The following is a 19146-nucleotide window of genomic DNA, read 5'->3' as shown; positions in this document are numbered from 1 at the left end:
CAAATATCAGGTATTATTTTTACACGAAAATGATTTGAGACAGTCTTGGGATATGCACATCTCAAATTTCCCTTGATGGACTAACCCCCACCTATCTTCTCAACACCCAAGGGAGTTCTACCAGTCAGGGAATCTTACTTCTTTGACTTCTTGGGCTCTGGGGTCCTTGACACTCTCCTGATAGGCCTGGTGCTTGGAGATGGAGACAGCCGCCGTGGAGGTGAAGATGAAGGTCCCCTGCGTAGTGGTGGGGGACTTGAAGAGGTACGGGAAGGCCTGGGCCGTGGGGATGGTGAATGCCGTTTGTTCTGCAGGGGGGAGCGGGCTTCCCGGTTAGACCTGCTGGGTGGGGATCCTTTCCTGTGCTTGGAAGATATGGATGGCGACCGTCTCTTGGGAGGCGGAGAGCTTCTTTGTTTTGGTGGGGGAGATCGAGAGACTCTGAGCTTCGGCTGTGGAGAAGGAGACGTCCTTCGCTTGGGCGGGGGAGAAGCTGTTCTTCGCTTTGGTGGTGGTGAAGGGGAATATCTTCTTTGTATTGGAGGAGAATATCTTCTAGGTGTGGGAGAGTGCCGGCGAGGAGGTGGTGATGGAGACCTAAACAATACAGGAAAGAAATTTTGAAGATGTGACAATGAAGCTTTCCTGCCTCCCCTGTCCCACTGATCTTGTTGCTCCACGGGAACAGGGGACCTTGAAGAATGAAATGGAAGGGGGGTGTTCTACATCAGAAACAGCAGAATTTCCTAATTTTGTACGTATGGATCCAACCCAATTGTTCTAAGTACCAGAGGCACCTTCAACCAGCTACATTTCTGCTAAAAGATGTTTAAATGATGTGAATTCTCATGGCTACAATACAGCAACAATGTTACCTTCGGCGTGGTAAAGAAGGTGACCGGCGCCGTCTTGGAGGTGGGGCTGGAGAAGGAGACCGCCGTCTTCTGGCTGGAGGTGGTGAGGGGCTTCTCCTCCTCCTACTAAACAGAGGAAAACAAGCTCAGCAGACTTGCACATCTTTCAGGTTCTAGGCATGACTGCACAGTGGTGCACTGCTAAGCAAGGCAATCTCAGAGCACCCACCAGCCCCAACCCCATTATTCTGTGGTCTAACCATCTCATGAGGTTAGTATGATTCTGCCACAGTTATGGTTCTGCAAAGCTCTCAACAAGCCTTTACAATGGGCTGGTAAATAGCTATTTGCCTGGATGGCTATGCCAAGGAAGAATCCCCTCACAAGTGGCCAGGAAAGGAAACTTTAGAATGAAGCAACCAACTTCTGTTAGCTGACATACTGTGGCAAGCACAGGTTTGTGTGGACAAGGAGGCTAGTAACAGTGCTTGAGTGTCTATACCTTTTGCTAGACTGCTTCTGCAAGGATCATCTGTCCAGCCACCAGGCCCCTCTTTCCTGCCATTTTTATACAACGCGCAACTTCAGCTTTTGCGACAGATCCATGTCACATTGTCAATTCAAAGATGTAGCAACAGCAACAACACTGACTAACCCAGCTCAGACCAAAGAGTCACCATGTTTCCAGAACAATTCCTCAAGGAAAACTGCTGCACTGGACCAGTCCTGAGAGCACTACTCCTTCACTGGCATAGAACCCCAAAAGAAACAGATCAGGAAGCCTAAGCCTTCCTTGGCAGTTGTGAAAACAACCCAACCAACTACACAGAGAAATCCATCTAAATAAGGGATATGACTATACTGGATTTGTCGGTCTAGTCAAATACTTGGGTAGACTTCGAACCTCAGGTCCATTTTCAGTCCTAACTTGGTTGTATGCGAATCTCAAACTGGCCTTGATGTCTGTAGTCATAGGGCAGAAGAGCGCTCTAAAAAACAACATGCAGCCTTTTTCTTTTTTACTGCACTAAAATCCAAAATGGCCAGCTTGTTACCCTTTCACAGAACACTTATGCAAACCTGAAAAACCCAGATCACAGAAACATGCCAAGGCCCAACAACCTGAAACCATGGGCTCCTATGGACACAAGAGCAGCTGGAGTTCAGGGAGTTCAATTAACTCACTTGTTGAGGGAGCAACAACAGTAACCAGGCTCCTGGCCCAGCTCAGTTGAGCCTTAGTTGAGCCACATACTCAACCTTTTCAATTTTAAGTAATTCAAGTTAATTACTTTAAATGGAAGAGTAATTGACCGGACTTTCATGAAATCAAGACTAGACTACTACAACAAACTCTGCAAGAGGTGTCTTTGAAAAGTGTCCACCCTCCAAAAAGTGCTTGGAAAATGACAACTGGTTCAGAACATAGAAGCTAGACCATTCAGAATTTAACATTCAACAGCTCCCCATCAGGTTTCTGGGACCCATTCAAAGTGCTGGTTTTGACCTTTAAAGGCCTAACAAGGCTGGCCATGGATACCTTCGAAACACCCTCATAAGTCTGCCTTTAGGCACTAAATCAAGGCTTCTGGAATACCTCAATATAAATTGCTTGCCCCTATCATCTAATTCAGAGTTGACCCTTTTATAGCTATTTATGTGATTTTAGCATGCATTTTAGTTCATGATGTTTTCATAGCTACCCAGCCAAAATCCTTTGATTAGCACTAAGCTTTATCTAAACTGTGCATGCTGGGAAAAGATCCCAACACCCTAAACAGATCTTGCAGTGTTGTAAAGAACTTAGGTGACTCGGGGGGGAAGAAAAGTAAGATGCCTGAAACAGGATGCATTAGTAATAACATTATGCTACAGTGTTATGACTTTGTAAAAAAGGTCCACAACTAATTTTGCGAAAATACAGCAGCTATCTTTAAAAAAAAAAGAGTTCCCATTGTTTTACAGATTGTCCAGATTCCTCTTAATGCCTAAACGTTTAGTGACTAAAAATGGCAGTCCATTTCAAGATCTCAAGATAACTATTTCTGATTTTTATAGAGGCAGCTAGCTTAGCTTCAGGAATCAAAATCAATTTCCAACTTTAGTTCCATGCATATTTGGAAAACATGTACTATAATGGGCTGTATCTGCTAATTCAGTTACCCGATTTCTCTCTACCTCTTCTGACAGATGCACCCGTGGCAGACACTGATTTGGGAAATCTCCTCAGTCCCCTAGTACACCTCTCTTTTTCACAAACAAAGGGATGGTTGTGGTGAAATCAGTGACGAGTGCATACTTTATATAACTTGTCCTAATTAGCAGATTCATCTGCTAACTAACCTTTTTACAATTGGCGACTGCCACCTCTTTCCCATCTGCATCCTGACAGCAGTTGAAGAAAAAGAAAACAAGAAGTCAAAACATCCCAAAAGGTTACTTGGCAGGATGAATTAAGCAGGCAGAAAGTCACTAAATTAGAATTTTCAGCAACTGGGTAATCCCTTCATGCTGGCTCAAGAAAAAATTTCTTTCTACAAGACCTAATGACTGAAATCAGCAGATAACATTGAACCGAATGGACAGGAACAGTGGAACTTGGTGTTTCGCAGGAAAGGGGTAGCATAGCATGTTCTAAATTTGCAGCAAGCAAGCACTGCTTTCACTTTTACTTCCCATCCCATCTAGGTCTTAAAGCCAATAGGCTGTTTGACCAGAAAAAAACAGCAATAACAAAAAAGTTATTGCTGTTCGATATTCATTTAACAAACAATGTTTAATTGCAGCAGCTATATATATACTTTTACTTCCAACCTGTGCAGTAATGGAGTTCAGCAACAATGGCAGAGCCAGTGTGGTGTAGTGGTTAAGAATGATGGACTCTAATCTGGAGAACCAGGTTTGACTCTGTACTCCTCCACGTGAAGCGAGCTGGGTGACCTTGGGTCAGTCACAGCTCTTTCAGAGCTCTCTCAGCCCCCAAAATAAGTCTAGCTCACCACCTAGTGGTGCATGATGCTAATGAGCTAGAATTTAAGGCTGCCAGACAATCTTTGGCTCTCCTGGCTATATTACATACAATGCCATACGACAATTATTATTATTAGCAACAATGGTACAGTTACAGGTAACTTGATAATTACTAACAGTTGACAACCTATGCATACAAAATGGAAAGGAAGTTACCGAGGGGAAGAATCTTTCTGCCATTTTCGTGGAGAAGGAGATGGGCTGCGGGAATGAGAGTGCCGTCTGCGCCTGCCCACTTCACCATTCTTTACATTTGACTTTTTTAGCCGTTCCTCTTCAGAGGAAGATGATGAGCCAGAATCTGTAACAAAATGGAAGGCAAGTGTTAAAATGCAACAAAAACATGATGCCCGATTCACTGTAGTGATCTTTTTTTAAAAAAGATCTCTATGAAGCGGCTATTTTTGTGTTAAGTTGGGCTTGTCTTCCAAAGACTTTCTGAAAGCCACTGGGTACAAGGGAGAATAGTGAGTTTCTCAAACTCTGTCATGAGCTTCCAAAGTCAAAATGAAAAAATATCAAGCTGTTTCTAGGAATAATTGAGGGGGAATGCACATAATGCCCATAATTCTCTTTCTGTCATTGATTAACAGTTTGATAGCAGACATATATGGTCTATTTTCAGACATGTTTCCTTTCATCCCCCTAACGTTTTAACATGCATGTAAGGGAGAGATTTTATGGTGTAATGTCATCTAGGCCACACTGCCCCACATACCATTAAATGGCTTTCAAGCAGTCATCTAAGTTCAATTCACATAGGAACTTCCTTCCATTAACCACCAGCATCCATTATTTCCCGAGATCAAGAAAAAGCCAGCTTGCCAACTGTTGCTTTTTTCTTAAAGTAAAAGTAGCAGGCAAAATTATCATTTTCACCAAGAAATAGAACCAGCCAGTTTGGTGTAGTGGTTAAGTGCGCGGACTCTAATCTGGGAGAACCGGGTTTGATTCCCCACTCCTCCACTTGCACCTGCTGATGTGACCTTGGGTCAGTCACAAGCTCTGGCACAGCTGTCCTTGAAAAAGGGCAGTTTGTGTCAGAGTTCTCTCAGCCCCACCCACCTCACAGGGTGTCTGTTGTGGGGAGGGGAAGGGAAAGGAGTTTGTAAGCCGCTCTGAGACTCAAAGTGAAGGGTGGGGTATAAATCCAATCTCTTCTTCTTCTATATTAGATAATGGCCCGCAGAGCCAAATGGACCCAGTGCAGCTTCAGGCGGCTCTACAGGATCCTAAGCCCCCTGGCATCTCGTTAGATGAGCTTGTAGAGGACGACTCTCGACAGCCATCAACGAGATTGCTCCCCGGTGCCCTCTGCGCCAGGCCCGCTTCATGGTTTACCCAGGAGCTGCGGCTGATGAAACAGGGGGGCTGAGACGGCTAGAGAGGCAGTGGCGGCAAGTTCATGACGAAGCTATAAGAGCATCCTATAGGACGTTTATGAGATCCTATGAGATGGCAGTCAAGGCCGCAAAAAGAGCATCCTATAGGACGTTTATGAGATCCTATGAGATGGCAGTCAAGGCCGCAAAAAGACAGCACTATGCAGCCACGATTGCGTCCACAAGCTCACGCCCAGCCCAATTGTTTAGAACAATTCAGTCTATCACGGCTCTGCCACAAGGTAGACTAAACCATAGGGAATTGGATATTGGCTGTGGGGCTTTTGTGAGCTACTTTGCGGATAAAGTCTTGTCGCTCTGCCGTGACCACCCAGCCAAAGTTGATACAGTGAATGAACTTGAGGCTCCTAGCATGTCTTCTGGTCACATTCTGGATTATATCAACCCGCTGAGCCTAGAAGAAGTTTACAGATTGCTCTTAACAGTACACCCTACTACGTGCTGCCTGGATCCGTGCCCGTCGTGACTACTGAAAGCGGCCCGAGAGGGGCTGCGGGAGGCCATGCGGGAGATTATCAACAAGTCCCTCTTAGAGGGACAGTTCCCGGGGGCACTTAAGCAGCCAGTGGTGCGCCCCCTCTTGAAAAATACATCTTTGGACCCAGCCAAATTGGCCAACTTGTCCTATTTGGGCAAGATAATAGAGAGGGCAGTAGCACTTCAGTTACAGAACTTTCTGGATGACGCTTCTATTTTAGATCCCTTCCAGTCCAGCTTTCACCCTGGTCACAGGACGGAGACGGCACTGGTCGCCCTCACAGATGACCTCCATAAGCATCTGGATCAGGGCAGATCGGCAGTGCTGTTGCTGTTAGACCTGTCGGCTGCGTCTGACACTGTCGACCATCAGCTACTGGTCCATTGCCTCGCCGACACTGGAATTCAGGGACTAGCCTTACAGTGGCTTGTTTCCTTTCTCTAGGGCCAGGGACAAAGAGTGGCGCTGGGGAATCAGCTGTCCCGAAGGCACCCACTGGAATGTGGAGTGCCACAAGGGGCGGTGTTGTCCCCCATACTTTTTAACATCTATATGCGCCCTCTTACCGAGATTGCCTGGACGTATGGACTGGGTTGTCATCAGTATGCGGATGACACACAGCTTTATCTGCTGTTGGGTGACCGATCCGACTCCAGACCGGAAGTATTAGACCAGGCGTTACAAGCTGTGGCTGGTTGGCTTAGGCTGAGCTGGATGAAATTGAATCCGACGAAGACAGAGGTCCTGTGCCTGAGACACGGCGGTCCAGGGGTAGGGATCCCACTCCCAACCTTTCATGGGGTGCCACTGGTGACAGCACCAGAGGTTAGGAGCCTGGGGGTGCTCCTGGATGCCAAGTCGGCCTTTCACCATCTTCGGCTAATTAGGCAGTTGGCTCCCTTCCTCGGAACACTGCGACTTGGCAATAGTGATCCATGTGATGGTCACCTCGAGATTGGATTACTGTAATGCCCTCTACATGGGGCTGCCCTTGTCGCAAATCCGGAAGCTGCAGCTGGTGCAAAATGCTGCGGCCAGACTGCTAATGGGACTCTCAATCCGGAAGAACATCCAGCCTGTGCTAAAGGCCACTGGCTGCCTATAGAATATCGGATTCACTTCAAGGTGCTGGTTCTCACCTTTAAAGCCCTTTATGGCCAGGGTCCGACATACCTGAAGGACCGCCTTTCCCCATACATGCCCCGGAGAGCACTGAGTTCAGGGACCCAGAACCAACTGGCTCTCCCGAGTGTTCTGGGTCCCTGAGGCCAGTTTGGCAACAACTAGGGCCAGGGCCTTTTTGATGGAGGCTCCACTCTGGTGGAATGAGCTCCCAGAGGAGACCAGGGCCCTGCAGGACCTTTTACAGTTCCGCAGAGCCTGCAAAACGGAGCTCTTCCGCCAGGCTTTTGGACCCACCACCATCACCACCGCTAGTAGAAGTGTTGCTAACAATAACAATTGACAACCACAGTGGTAGCCCTGAGCCGTGGATCCCGGCATCTACTGCCCGTCTTAGCCTCCCCTAACTGAAGCAGACCAATAGAATTAAAGTTGTATTATTATTTATGAGAAATTGTATTAATGTAATGAACCATGTTTTATATATTGTGTGAACTTTTACTCTGCTGTAAGCCGCCCAGAGCCAGCCTAGGCCGGATGGGTGGGATAAAAATCGATAAATAAAAAATAAAAAATAAGGCAGCTGGGTTCTGAGAAAAGTTTGGCAAACTGTTGACACAAATGATGTATGCTTAGCAGTGAAAGGAAGCCATTTCTAACAGTGTGTGAAGTCTGTGCTGTGATAAGGTGATTCCATAGTGTGCACTTAGCAAAAGAACACAGATCATATGGCAAACAGCAGCAATCAGTTTCTGCCTCTGGTCATACATAAGCAAACTGGGAGGAAGAATGAATGGGATAAGAGCCACCTGAGCCCAAAAATGGATCCATATGGAACAAAAATCTTGCAAAAAACTTACCCTAAGATCCAACGTTATCAAGTCACAGAAGGAGTAGGCTGCACAGCTTCCAAAATGCCAATAAAGCAATACTGTACAACAAAGAGTGTGCCCCACCTTCAACAAACCATCTACAGGTCTCTATGGCAGTGCACCTTATATTTAAAGAGTCAGTAATATAAGATGCGGCTAGACCTGAAATATGTCTGCAAATCATAAATAGTAAGGATAGCTTTAGGATGAACTACCTTACCCATAGATACACTATGTGGACAGGTGAGCTCTGTCCAAATGTAGTGCGATGGGCCTTCCCGGCACATGTTTCTGCACTATGGGAAAACGAGGAAGTTACTCAGCCAACCCAGGTCACCAGCCACAGGACCCCAACCAGGCTCCACTTCTCCCACCGCCACCAGCAGAATAATTCTCACAGGTTTTATTCAGGCTGAGGATTTGTGCCCCCCAGGCTCCTCTCACATGTCGTCTCTTAAAACACCTTAGCTCCAAGTTTGTATCTGCAGAGGGGACCAAGTACCCTTAGGCAAGTGGTCTTTAGTTTTTCTTCCAACAACAGCAGTCTTTACTAGGGGTGTGAATTTCGGAATCCTGAACAGAAAAAAAATCCCAAAAAGACCTTTTTTCGGGGTTTTTTTGCTTTCAGGATCCCGAAATGGCCATTTCAAGCCTTTTCGGATTACCGAAAAACAGCATTTGGCGGCTTTAAACTTTAAAGGACGGCAGGGAAACCCCGTTTTCCCGCCGTTTTCCCCTGTTTTCAGGAGGGGGGAAGAGGGAACTAGACAGCCAATCACTGCAATGCATTTGCAAATGCATTGCAGTTTGCAAAACTTTGGAAATTTTTTGCAGGGCTGTTGTTGCTGCCACTAGCTTGCTCTTTCCCCAGGGAAGGAGCACTAGTGGCCAATAGGGTTTTGGCATCTGCTCTCTGGCCAATCACAGAAGGTGTTCCTTTTTGAAATCTTCTGTGTATGGCCAGAGAGCATAAAAGGAGCCAGTCTCCCTGGCTGACTCCATTGCTGTTCCTGGTTCCTGGCCCGCTGCTGACTGTTGGTGACAAGAGAGAGGGATTGGCTAGCCTTGGACTGGTTGGCAATTTCTGCTGCCCCTGCTGCAGTGCTGCTGCTCCTGAACCCCTTTTCCTGGCTTGGTTTGAAAAATATTAGGGCACTTCTTTAAAAAATCATCTTTGTTTTAGTGGTTTGGGCCTGGGGTTGGTGCCTAGGGGACCCGTGACAGGAGCAAATGTCTTTAAATTTAAAAAAAAGAAACTAAAAAAACCCCAAGGAATCATAGTCTTCGCTTACCCATCTAATATGAGACTCTCATAAGCAGCTTTCTTGTCACACACAGGGCAGATCCAGGTGGGTTTCTTCTCGTTCATTTGTAGATAGAGAGCAGCATCAAAGCACTGCAGGTGAGTACAAGTAACAGCCCTGCAGGGGATTGTCAGCCTCATTTTCCCCAGCTGGGGACCCGGCCAGACAGAAAGAGAAAAAAGGAAGGAGGAGACGAAAAAAGGAAGGAGGAGACACAGTTGGGAATCAGAGGGAGAAAAGAAATCCACTGTTAGAGTCTTGTAAGAATACCCAATTGCATTAAAGCCATGCCTTGCTAACGAAAGCATAAAACTGAGGCCTGTGCATAGCCCTTGGCCAATGAATTTCAGCTGGACTGGGTGGGTGGCTATCTCTAGCAACGTGCAAACTCCTCTTTCACCCTCCCCACACAAGGTACCTCACTCCTTTCCAGAAGGTTTCGGTCATAACTGTGACGTCCTCACTTATTGAGTAGACAGTTTTACCTTTAAAACCCTCTCTGTGTATCTAAACTTGGTAGATTTCTGCTGACACTAGGAATTAAACATTCCAGATCTCTCTCTTGGAAGAATGACCTAGGGTCTGGACACTTCAGAGGACTATGTGCCCCTGAGGAAGGACTATTCTGATTTCTGGGATGAGTTTAAACAAAAAATGATTTATTTAATAAAGAACAAAATAGGTTTCTGGCTAATTTGAACTGTTGCTGCTGAAAGGAACTTGTAAATATAACTGGCAAAGCACGGGGTCACAGTCTCTCAAACTCCCACTCAGTGTAGACACTCAGTCTAATCTCTCTCTCATATATATATAGCCACACAGGCTGCACTCTTTGTCTTATTCACACAGAATAGACTCAAAAACTCCCATAGTCACACAGACTATGCTCTCTCTTCAAACTTCACACACAGAATCACCTTATAGACACCCCTCCTCCCACACTCACAGTCATCAACCGATCACATCACATTTATCTCCCTCTATCACGCTTCTTAAAGTACTGCAGTCAAACTAAACATTTAAAGAAACACACACACCAAAACATGAAATCATTACAAAAATATTTCCCCGTTATTCCTATTGTTTGAGCCACTGCATGAAAAGGACGGTTCTACAAACAGCAAGCGAAGCCTCCTTGATGACCGGGGGGGATTGCAAAGTGGTAGCTGTCTTAGTGTGCGATAGAAAAATAAAACTCTGGGGCACTGAGGCACTGGGGTGTGTGTGTGTGTGTGTAGCAAAGTGAAAGCTTATTCGGGGGGAGGGGAAAGCTGCGGCTCTCCCCGCACCTAAGCGCAGGGCCACAACTGAGCATCCTGGCACCATTCCAACCTCTGGCCAGGGTGGTGCCGGCGTGAAGATACCGCGTGTGTCTCTCTTCGCCATCTTTAAGGATGCTTTTGGGGTGGTCCCAGCAGAGGTGCCTGTAGGTGCTGGCACTGGGCAGGGGTCTGCTGCTCAGGCAGTTCCTCCTCCAGCCATTGGGACTCAGCGGCAGGAGGAGGGGCAACAAGGGCAGTCCATGGGGTTGAGCTTTGGGGACACTCTGTTCTCTCAGGGCTCACTCCAAGGACTAAGAGGACTCTAGAGGAACTGGAGGAGGAGCTGGGTGACCTGCCCACTCCTCTGGTGCCTCAAGGCCTCAGCAGGCCTCCTGTGGGGGGGAGAGGAGAGGAGGCTGGGACAGGAGGAAGAGGAACAGATGGAGGTGGTGCACCCCAAGCACCTGCCATCTCAACCCCTTCCCCCTGCTCAGTTTTCTCTTCCTGCCTCTTCAGGACACGATGTGTCTGGCCCGAGCCCCTCACAGAAGGAGGCTCTGGGGAAGCCCATGGCCGCTGGTCGGCATGGGTGTTTCTTCACCTCTGGGGTCTGGAACCACTTCCAGGTCATCTCAGAGAATCCCCGTTCTGCGCAGTGCCAGCTGTGTAGGGCCCAGGTAAGTCGAGAGAAGGACATTGCCCATTTCTCGACCTCTGGGGTTCGAAACCATCTGAAAAAGCACCACCAGGCGGTGTTTCTTCAGGAGAGACAGGCTGCTGCTGGGGTGCGCAGGCGACCACCACCAGCCAGCCAGGAGGTGAGTCATCCGACCACCTCCAGCACTCCCCTTGCGCGTTACGAGGTAGGGACGGGGCAAGGACGCCAAACATCTCTGACGGAGATGTTTGGCGACGTCGGCACTTGAGTGCCTAGGGGTGGGAAGCAACAAGCCAGCAGGAAGGTCACTCGCCTTCTTGCTGAGATGATTGCCATAGACGGGCGCCCCTACTCCGCAGTTGAAGACATCGGTTTCCGCAGGGTGCTCCAGTATGCCTTTCCCTGGTGCACGACCCCTGCTCACACCACCATGAGCAGGACCGTGATGCCCTCATTGTTCAGGGCTGCCAGGGACCACGTGAAGGCACACTCGTCCCACGCTCGTGGGAGATATGTGCACTTCACGTCCGACAGAGCAACTGGGCCTGAAGCGCATTCCCTGTGCGGCCCACCTTACCCACCTCGTGGTTAAGGATGCTCTGGGGTTGGGTTCTACAAAGGATCCCAATCTGGACACTGCGACTCATCACGAGTCACTTCTCACACAGTACGAAGGACCTCTATCTACTGCACGAGAAGCAGGCGCTGGCAGGCCTGCCCGGAGCAGGGCCTCCTAGGCGACGTCTCCACTTGCTGGAACTCCACCTGCGTCATGCTTGAATGCTTGGTGGAGCAGGAGAGAGCCCTGACTGCCCTGATCTCTGAGAGTGGGGTCATTCAGGAAGAGAGCCGGCTCAACCGCGAGGAGTGGTTGACCATCTCTTAGGCTGTGGAGGTTCTTAAGCCCTTAAAGACCTTCACAGAATTGCTCTCGTCTGACATGGGCTTGGCTTTTGTCATCCCCATGGTCCTCGCGGTCCATGAGGAGTTGGCATCGTTTCTGAAGTCACCTGCAGGACGTGCAGACATTCTTCCAGCGGTGTGCGCCCTGGTGAGGCTGCAAAGTGCACTGCAGAGGCGCTTTGAGCCTATCCTCCAGGACAGGATCTACATGATGGCGACCATGTGTGATCCGCGCATAAAGGGCAAGATCGCCGAGCGGGCCAAGATGGGAACGTCATCAGGAGCTGCGGGAGGGGAGGATGCCAGCACCTCGAGTGCTGTTTATCCTCCACCTCCCCTGCTAGGCAGCGCCCCCTCATGGCTCCCGCCACCACGAATCATGAGATGGCATTCATGGGGCGGATCCTTGGCCCCTCTGGAAGCGGAGGTCACACAAGAGAGGACACGGCGGCTGCAATGGTGAGGGATTACCTCGCGGAGCCCTACGAACCGGAGTGAGTCCACCTGTCCGCTTAGCTACTGGGCCATGAAGGAGGCGGTCTGGCCGACCCTCTCTGCTGTGGCCCTGAAGCTACTCCCGTGCCCTCCGACGAGCGTTCAGAGTGAACGCGTCTTTTCCCATGCGGGCGACATTGTCTGCCCGCATCGCTCACGCCTGAGCCCCTGGTCAGTTGAGTAGTTGGTCTTCCTGAAGGTCAACTTGCCACTGTTCGGTTTCCCGGAACTAGACTATGAAGATTGAAGTGAGCACATCCTTGTGCCTGCAATCCTCTCTTGGTCTGTGCTGGGAATTTGGGCCACGTTTGGGCCACACTCTTCCCATGATTAAAACTAGATGCTAGGGCAAAGTAGCAGCCAGGGCCATGACCATTTTGATTGCCCCACCAATCTCCCCACTTCCATCCATCCCACCTGCAGCAGAAATACCTCAACAGACCCTGTGGTTACCATGCAGTGCAGGGTGATGTTGAGGGTGGTGCGTGTATGCACCTAAGTTCCACGGCCAGCAGCCACCCCAAACCAAAATTGCATGCTGAAAATAATTAAAACGGCATCACACTAATTGTTCTCCAATGGTAGAGTAGGGTAGAGGCCACCAGCAACGACACACACAGGAGCACCATACTGTAAATACATGTTGTGTGCACTGCAATGGTCCCTGGAGTCTAAGCTGTGGAATCTTGTGAGCTACTGGAGTGAGTGATTTGGCTACTGCATAAGTAAGTTTGCTCTGGAGGCATCCTTCCTGCCTAAGATGAAAAGTTGTGAGCCGACGGAGACTAGAAAACTGTGAGCTGGCTCACACTAACTCAGCTTAGAGGTAACATTGGTTCTATTTGGGTTCCTCTGGCCTCCATTTGCCTCTCTTAATGTGCTGAGTGGGGAATCGCACACCCCTAGCTGATTGCTCACTTGCACAGGTCCTGCCTGCCCCCCCCCTTCAGTTTATATACTGCAGAAATCCTCTGGTTTGACCTGAGTCCAGTTGAATTTCGGCAGCAAACCGGCAGTAGGCAGGCAAGGCAGCACGCTGATCTGGGGGTACCCTCTTTGGATGCCCCTGGAATTAGACCCCCTGGACCAATCTTCTCAAAACTTTGGGGGTCGTTTGGGGAGAGGCTGGAGCAGCCATGGTCCAAATTTGGAGCCTCTACCTAAACCCCCCCCCGCAAACTTTCCAGAGGATTTTTGCCATTTTCAATGGCCCCATTGTATATAATGGACCCGAATTTTTCGGGTTTCCCAAAAATTTTCGGATATCTATGCTTCACCGGTATAGATATTTGGTGTTTTGCGGGTTTTCCGAAAAAATTCGGGTTCAATAAACCCAAATCCGAATTTTACCGAATTTTTTTTTGCACACCCCTAGTCTCCACCCCTAACAGCTATGCTATTCATCCCTTGTTCCAAAGCAGAAAACCTAAAAGTCATGCCATTTAAGTTTCTACTGAGTCTGCAAACAATTCCAGAAAGCATACTTTGGTATCAAACACCAGACAGAAAGCCTACTGGCATGGCACATAAAGAAACCTGACTTAACTATAGGTCTGGAACAGAAGCTATTTGAAAACAACTCATATTAGTAAAATAGGGTTCTGTGTTTTTATTAAAAATAGCATCAAGACTGCTATCTTAAGCATGCTTGCTTGGGACTAAGTTCCACTGAATGAAACTGAACTTTTCCATGCAGGCCTGCATATATAGGGTCTGACTGTAAAGGTACAAAATACTCTACCTGATGAAGACTGCTGGTTCTGCCTTCTATACTGTCGTCTTTGTTGCACAGAATCTGCAGCTGCCATTTTGCCACCCTTGTCATCTTCTGAAAAGCATGTAAATTGAAAGAACATTGGAAACTATATTCAGATCCAATTCTTTACATCAGTAATTCAGAATGCAGCCCATGTTCACAGAGCGAGTTAAAGATGCGTCCTCACATAACCACTGTTTACTTCTTACAAGTCCCTAAACTATGCACTGAAGCCCTGCTAACCCAGTTGCATTCACAGAAGCATGCAAGTTGCTTTTATTTTAAACAGTTCAATAAAACTCTTACCTGATTCTGACAGTTCTACTTTTCTCGTCTTCGGTGCCGGTGAGGGAGATTCCCTTTTTTCAGTACTTTTATGTTTGGCTGCTGGGGGGTAAAAAGCAACAACAGAACTTTAAGGAAGATCCAAGGAAAGATTGACTGTGTATCTCATCACTTAGGTAGTCCTTGATGTGTGGAAGGAGAAGGAGGAGATTGGATTTATACCCCGTCCTTCACTCAGAGTCTCAGAGTGGCTTACAAACTCCTTACCCTCCCCACAACAGACACCCTGTGAGGTAGGTGGGGCTGAGAGCTCTTTTGAGAACTGCTCTTTCAAGAACATCTCTGACAAAACTATGGCTTGCCCAAGGTCATCCAGCAGCTGCAAGTGGAGAAGCAGGGAATCAAACCCAGTTCCAGATTAGAGTCCGTGCACTTAACCACAACACCAAAATGGCAACAAGTATGCCCAGAGTATTAGGAAGAAAAGCATATCCTGCAGAAGCCTGTTCTAGAGACCTTGCTGGAGGTACACTTCCACCCTGAGGTGCAGTGGAAGATGATGGCTTAAGGCATTCTCTCCCTATTAAGATTCTCTCTTTCTCTCTCTTTCTCTCTCTTTCTCTCTCTCTCTCTCTCTCTCTCTCTCACACACACACACACACACACACCATTCTCTACCTGTGCTTAAGCTTCAAGTGAAGACCTGGGATTGGATCCCATGGATCCATTCTACTAAGGAGGACACTTCTTTTTGGTGAAAGACTCCTTATGCTAGTGGAAGTACCAGTGCTAGCAGAACAGATCCACAGAATCTGACCCCTGGTTATTTGCTTTTGGCTGAGTTATTAAGGTTCAGTTATAATTGTGGACTCTGTCAGGCCAAGTTAAATGTTTAGTCTGCTACTAACATTTGGGAATGATTTTTTTGGATTATTAGCACATTAATAAATCCTTCCTGTTGATATTCTTGGCCTGTAAAATTTTAACTGTTGTTTGATATCCCAGAATTTAAACAGTGGTCATCTAACATTTAATTATAGTTTAAACGATTTTACAGTGACTGTTTCACTATGCTGAAAGCAGCTCTAAATGTTAGAATAAAAAGGCCTTGGATTGTTTCTAATGGATGTTCATCATGGTCTGATGATTTGCAACATGAGAAATCACGTAATTGTGGAATGATCGCTTTGAAACTTAGTATGTAGTGGAAAGATGTATTTGGCCTCACCCCTCTCGATAGGCAAGACTTTTCAGAGGTCTCCAGCCACAAGACAGAAAGAGCTACATGAAAGAAGCATTCAGCTGTCAAAGAAACCTAAAGAAATAAAATTTATTTGACCTCACCTGATGTTCTGCTGGGAGAAACTGAGCCTCGGGCCTTTCTCACACGAATTGACTGCTGAGGTGTTGGAGACCTGCGTGGCTTTGGGGGTGGACTTGGAGGTGGGGATAGCCTGTGCCTTCGCCTAGGAGGACTTGCAGAAGGAGACAGTCTACGTGTTTTACGAGGAGGGCTGGAGACAACCCTCTTAGGTGGCTTTTTTGGTGGAGATCGGGAACGTGAAGAGGAAGAGGAAGAACTGCTTCCTGACAAAGATGCTGACGACCGCCTCCTCCTGCAAAATTCAAGTTGTCATTAAGTATGCACTGACTAAGCACAGTTAGATAGCTTACGTTGCCCTGTGTCATCACAAAGATAATTGGCTTCTAACCACATTACTTTAGGAACTATTTCAAGATCAACCTCCCCCCCAAAAAAAGTTTAGTAGATTATTTTTGTCCAACTTCATTTTAAACCTACAGAATACAAGCAATTTTGTATTTCCTCAACTACTGTTTGTGATAGAGGTTTTCAATAGTTAGAGGAGCAGAATGGCTCAAAACTGTCCTTTCCAAGGGACAGAATGAGTGGATTTCAAAACTTCTAGTTTATTGACTTCCTTAACTAAAGTGATTAATCTGAAGATAAACACACACACTGTGGCCAGTTCTGTTGCCATCACTGCAGACTTCATAACAATTTTAAAAAAGAAACCCCAGAGCAAGTTGTATCACTGTTCCTTGTCTTAAACTTTCAGCACACCCTTAATTAAAAACAAGCTCAAGAAAGCCTCAACATCCAGTTACGACTCTTGTCAATAAATATTCAGCTCCCAATCCAGCATGTGTATACATTACGGTAATGTTAAACAGCATGACACAATCAGATTAGGAAAGTGGGTCCATGCTAGTTAGTGCACTGGTTTACAAGGTGAATTCCAGGCAACCCTGGCATTCTCTGGAAGCCACTGGCAGTCCCTCAACAAAAAAATCAGCAATAGAGGACAATCCCCATTCGTGAAGCCTGTATGAAGCTTCCTGGAGTCTGCATGAACTGTGCTTGCTAGCACACATCCACACTTCTCATCACTGCACAATCACTGCGTGGCAGGCAAGTTATGTGGAAAAGGATTTCTGAGAACAGGAAGCCTGAAAGCTGCGGCAGTGGTGTCAGAAACCTAGCCTGTATGATTCTAAGAAAAGACTTTGTAGAAATACGTAAGAGCACCTTAGCAATAGAGATGATACGAAACTGGGTCTTAGAAGGAATTTAAGACATTCCAAGTCGAAACAAATCACTGCCCCTCCAACCTAATACATTTTCGTTTTTCACATCATTGTGGTAACAGAAAATTCCATACCTGACTTTGAGAGGAAGATTCAGAAACAGTTATGCTTAATAGATCTGAATCTTTTTTGTCAAAACTGACCACCTGAACATCATGTTTAGGGCCTTTGGAACTAAAAAGTTGAGGTTTTTTTTACTCTTGGAATGACACAAAAAGAATTTGTCCATAATGCTTATTCCTTGATCTTTAATGTAAGCGCTTTCTAGAAATGAAGTCTCCACATATACAAGTGAGTGAATCCATGTTTGTTAATGAATTGCAAAATGGCTGTGAAGTGTTGGGTAACAGGAAGATATCTCCCACCCCACACCCTTCCCCTGAAGTTTTTGTGTCATTCTGCAATCAAAGCTTCATGAAAAGTAGCAATGGTTTGTGTACACTTACAAAGTCAGAGTGTTTCTTCTTCTCTTTCCCCCCAAGCATCTTATGAGCCCAAGGAATCAGTACATTAGCACCGTCAAATATTCCAGCATCCTTTGGTGACTCTTGCTTTTAAATTAGCGATTCTTACCGCCTCACAGGAGATCTGCTCCTTCTGTGCCTGGGTGGAGGTGGAATGCGTCTTGGTGGGGATCTCCTCCGAGGAGAGGGGCGCCGTCTTGGGCTGGGCCGTCTCCTTGGTGAATAAGACCTGTCAATACAATCAATGAATACTGAGATAATTTCCTGACTTACAAAGTTACTCAGGCTGAGATCTGGAAGTCTCCAAAAAAGATTCCATACTTGTAGGGCAGACAACACTAAACTATATGCTACTGCTACAAAAAAAAAATCAGTGCTACAGAAGTAATTAAGGTCCAATACACAAGTGTGTGCAGCACAGTTTGAGCTTGATGAGATGATTCTGGACTGTTCTACGACCAACTCAACCCAAACCACATGGACAGAAACCAAAATACAGTTCTTTACCATGCTCAGGCATTACTATGGGATCTCTGGAGAAAAAAAAAAGACTTAACTAATAGATCATGACCACAATGGAAAAAAACAAACATCCTCAAAGGAATATCATCTTTATTAGACTCCATGCATTTAAAGTTTTTGTATCAGAACACCAAATGACCAAGGAAGATGGCATATGTTAAAACAAAAAAAAGTTATTTCAGATCCTCTAACCTTGATCGTGATCTATGACGCCTTCTTGGTCTTGAATGAGACTGAGAGCGCGAGCGAGATTTTGACCTTGACTTGGATCGGGATGGAGTCCTTTGACGATTCTTCTCCTTTTCTTTCTCTTTTTCCTTCTTTGAAACTTTTTCTGGAGATATTTCTTTAGTATCTGGCATAGGCTCAATTTTAGGTACTTTCAAGATATCACTGTCGAAATTGAAATTTTAAAGTTTAAAACCATGGTTTACAACTGAGTTAACAAAAAGAATTCCTACTATGGCTGAGATAAGCACAACTTGACAGATATGCCTGCAAGTGTTCCTCAACTCCATTCTGCATCGTAGCGAAGAACTCGCAATCTTTGCATGCATGTGCCCTTGGGATCAACTCCCTACTGGATGATTACAGCTGAAGAAGTTCTCTGACACTATTTGGCTTCCATTTTCAACCCAATGTTTTCAAAGTTCACCAATGTCACAAGAAAAACTGCCTGCTAATCTTCAGTGTGTATTAAGTAATCTATATATCTAATAGCGAAGGCTAAATCCGCACATTGGGGGCACCTGGGGGGCAGGGAGATTTTCCTGCACACTTGGGGCAGTCTAAAAAGTTGAAAAAAAATATAGGGGGGATATTTAAATCCCCCTAAAAGTAAAAGAGCATTTCCTGCACATGCGCAGGGAACGCTCTGGGAACTCTGCAGTGGGCTGGAAGCTGGAAGCTGCTCAGGCCTCACCACCGGAGCCAAGGCGGGGGGAGAGGAGGAGGAGACTGGCTGCCGGAGGGAAGGAGATCGAGGGGGGGGGAGACTGGCAGGGCCCGGCGGCTGGAAGCCATTCAGGCCGCGCCACCGGAGCCAAGATGGTTGGGGGGAGGAGAACGGCCGCGGGAGCTGGAGGGGGAGGGAAGGAGACCGGCAGAGGGTGAAGGAGCGGGGGGGGGGGG

General features: G+C 46.9%; 1 protein-coding gene across 5 annotated transcripts in view; it reads right to left on the bottom strand.

The window, feature by feature from the left end:
- The window catches only part of SRRM1 (serine/arginine repetitive matrix 1), a 35664-nt gene that overhangs the window by 3467 nt on the left and 13051 nt on the right, over window positions 1-19146 (bottom strand). Inside the window, exons 7-15 of one of the 5 annotated variants that reach the window (XM_015424856.1) lie at window positions 18208-18408; window positions 17603-17722; window positions 15767-16038; window positions 14444-14524; window positions 14123-14209; window positions 4041-4185; window positions 3198-3239; window positions 876-980; window positions 139-597 (exon numbers count right to left, since the gene is read on the bottom strand). In XM_015424856.1, the coding sequence (XP_015280342.1) occupies window positions 139-597; window positions 876-980; window positions 3198-3239; window positions 4041-4185; window positions 14123-14209; window positions 14444-14524; window positions 15767-16038; window positions 17603-17722; window positions 18208-18408 (1512 nt within the window). The remainder of the gene's footprint in view (window positions 1-138; window positions 598-875; window positions 981-3197; window positions 3240-4040; window positions 4186-14122; window positions 14210-14443; window positions 14525-15766; window positions 16039-17602; window positions 17723-18207; window positions 18409-19146) is intronic. The other 4 variants (XM_015424857.1, XM_015424858.1, XM_015424860.1 and 1 more) reach the window with 4 other exon arrangements.

This window comes from Gekko japonicus, unplaced genomic scaffold (genome assembly GCF_001447785.1).
Source record: "Gekko japonicus isolate JY-2015 unplaced genomic scaffold, Gekko_japonicus_V1.1 scaffold1176, whole genome shotgun sequence".
NCBI classification, from domain to species: domain Eukaryota; kingdom Metazoa; phylum Chordata; class Lepidosauria; order Squamata; family Gekkonidae; genus Gekko; species Gekko japonicus.
The sequence above is the reverse complement of the archived record's forward strand: the minus strand, read 5'-3'. Positions and strand labels throughout refer to the sequence as shown.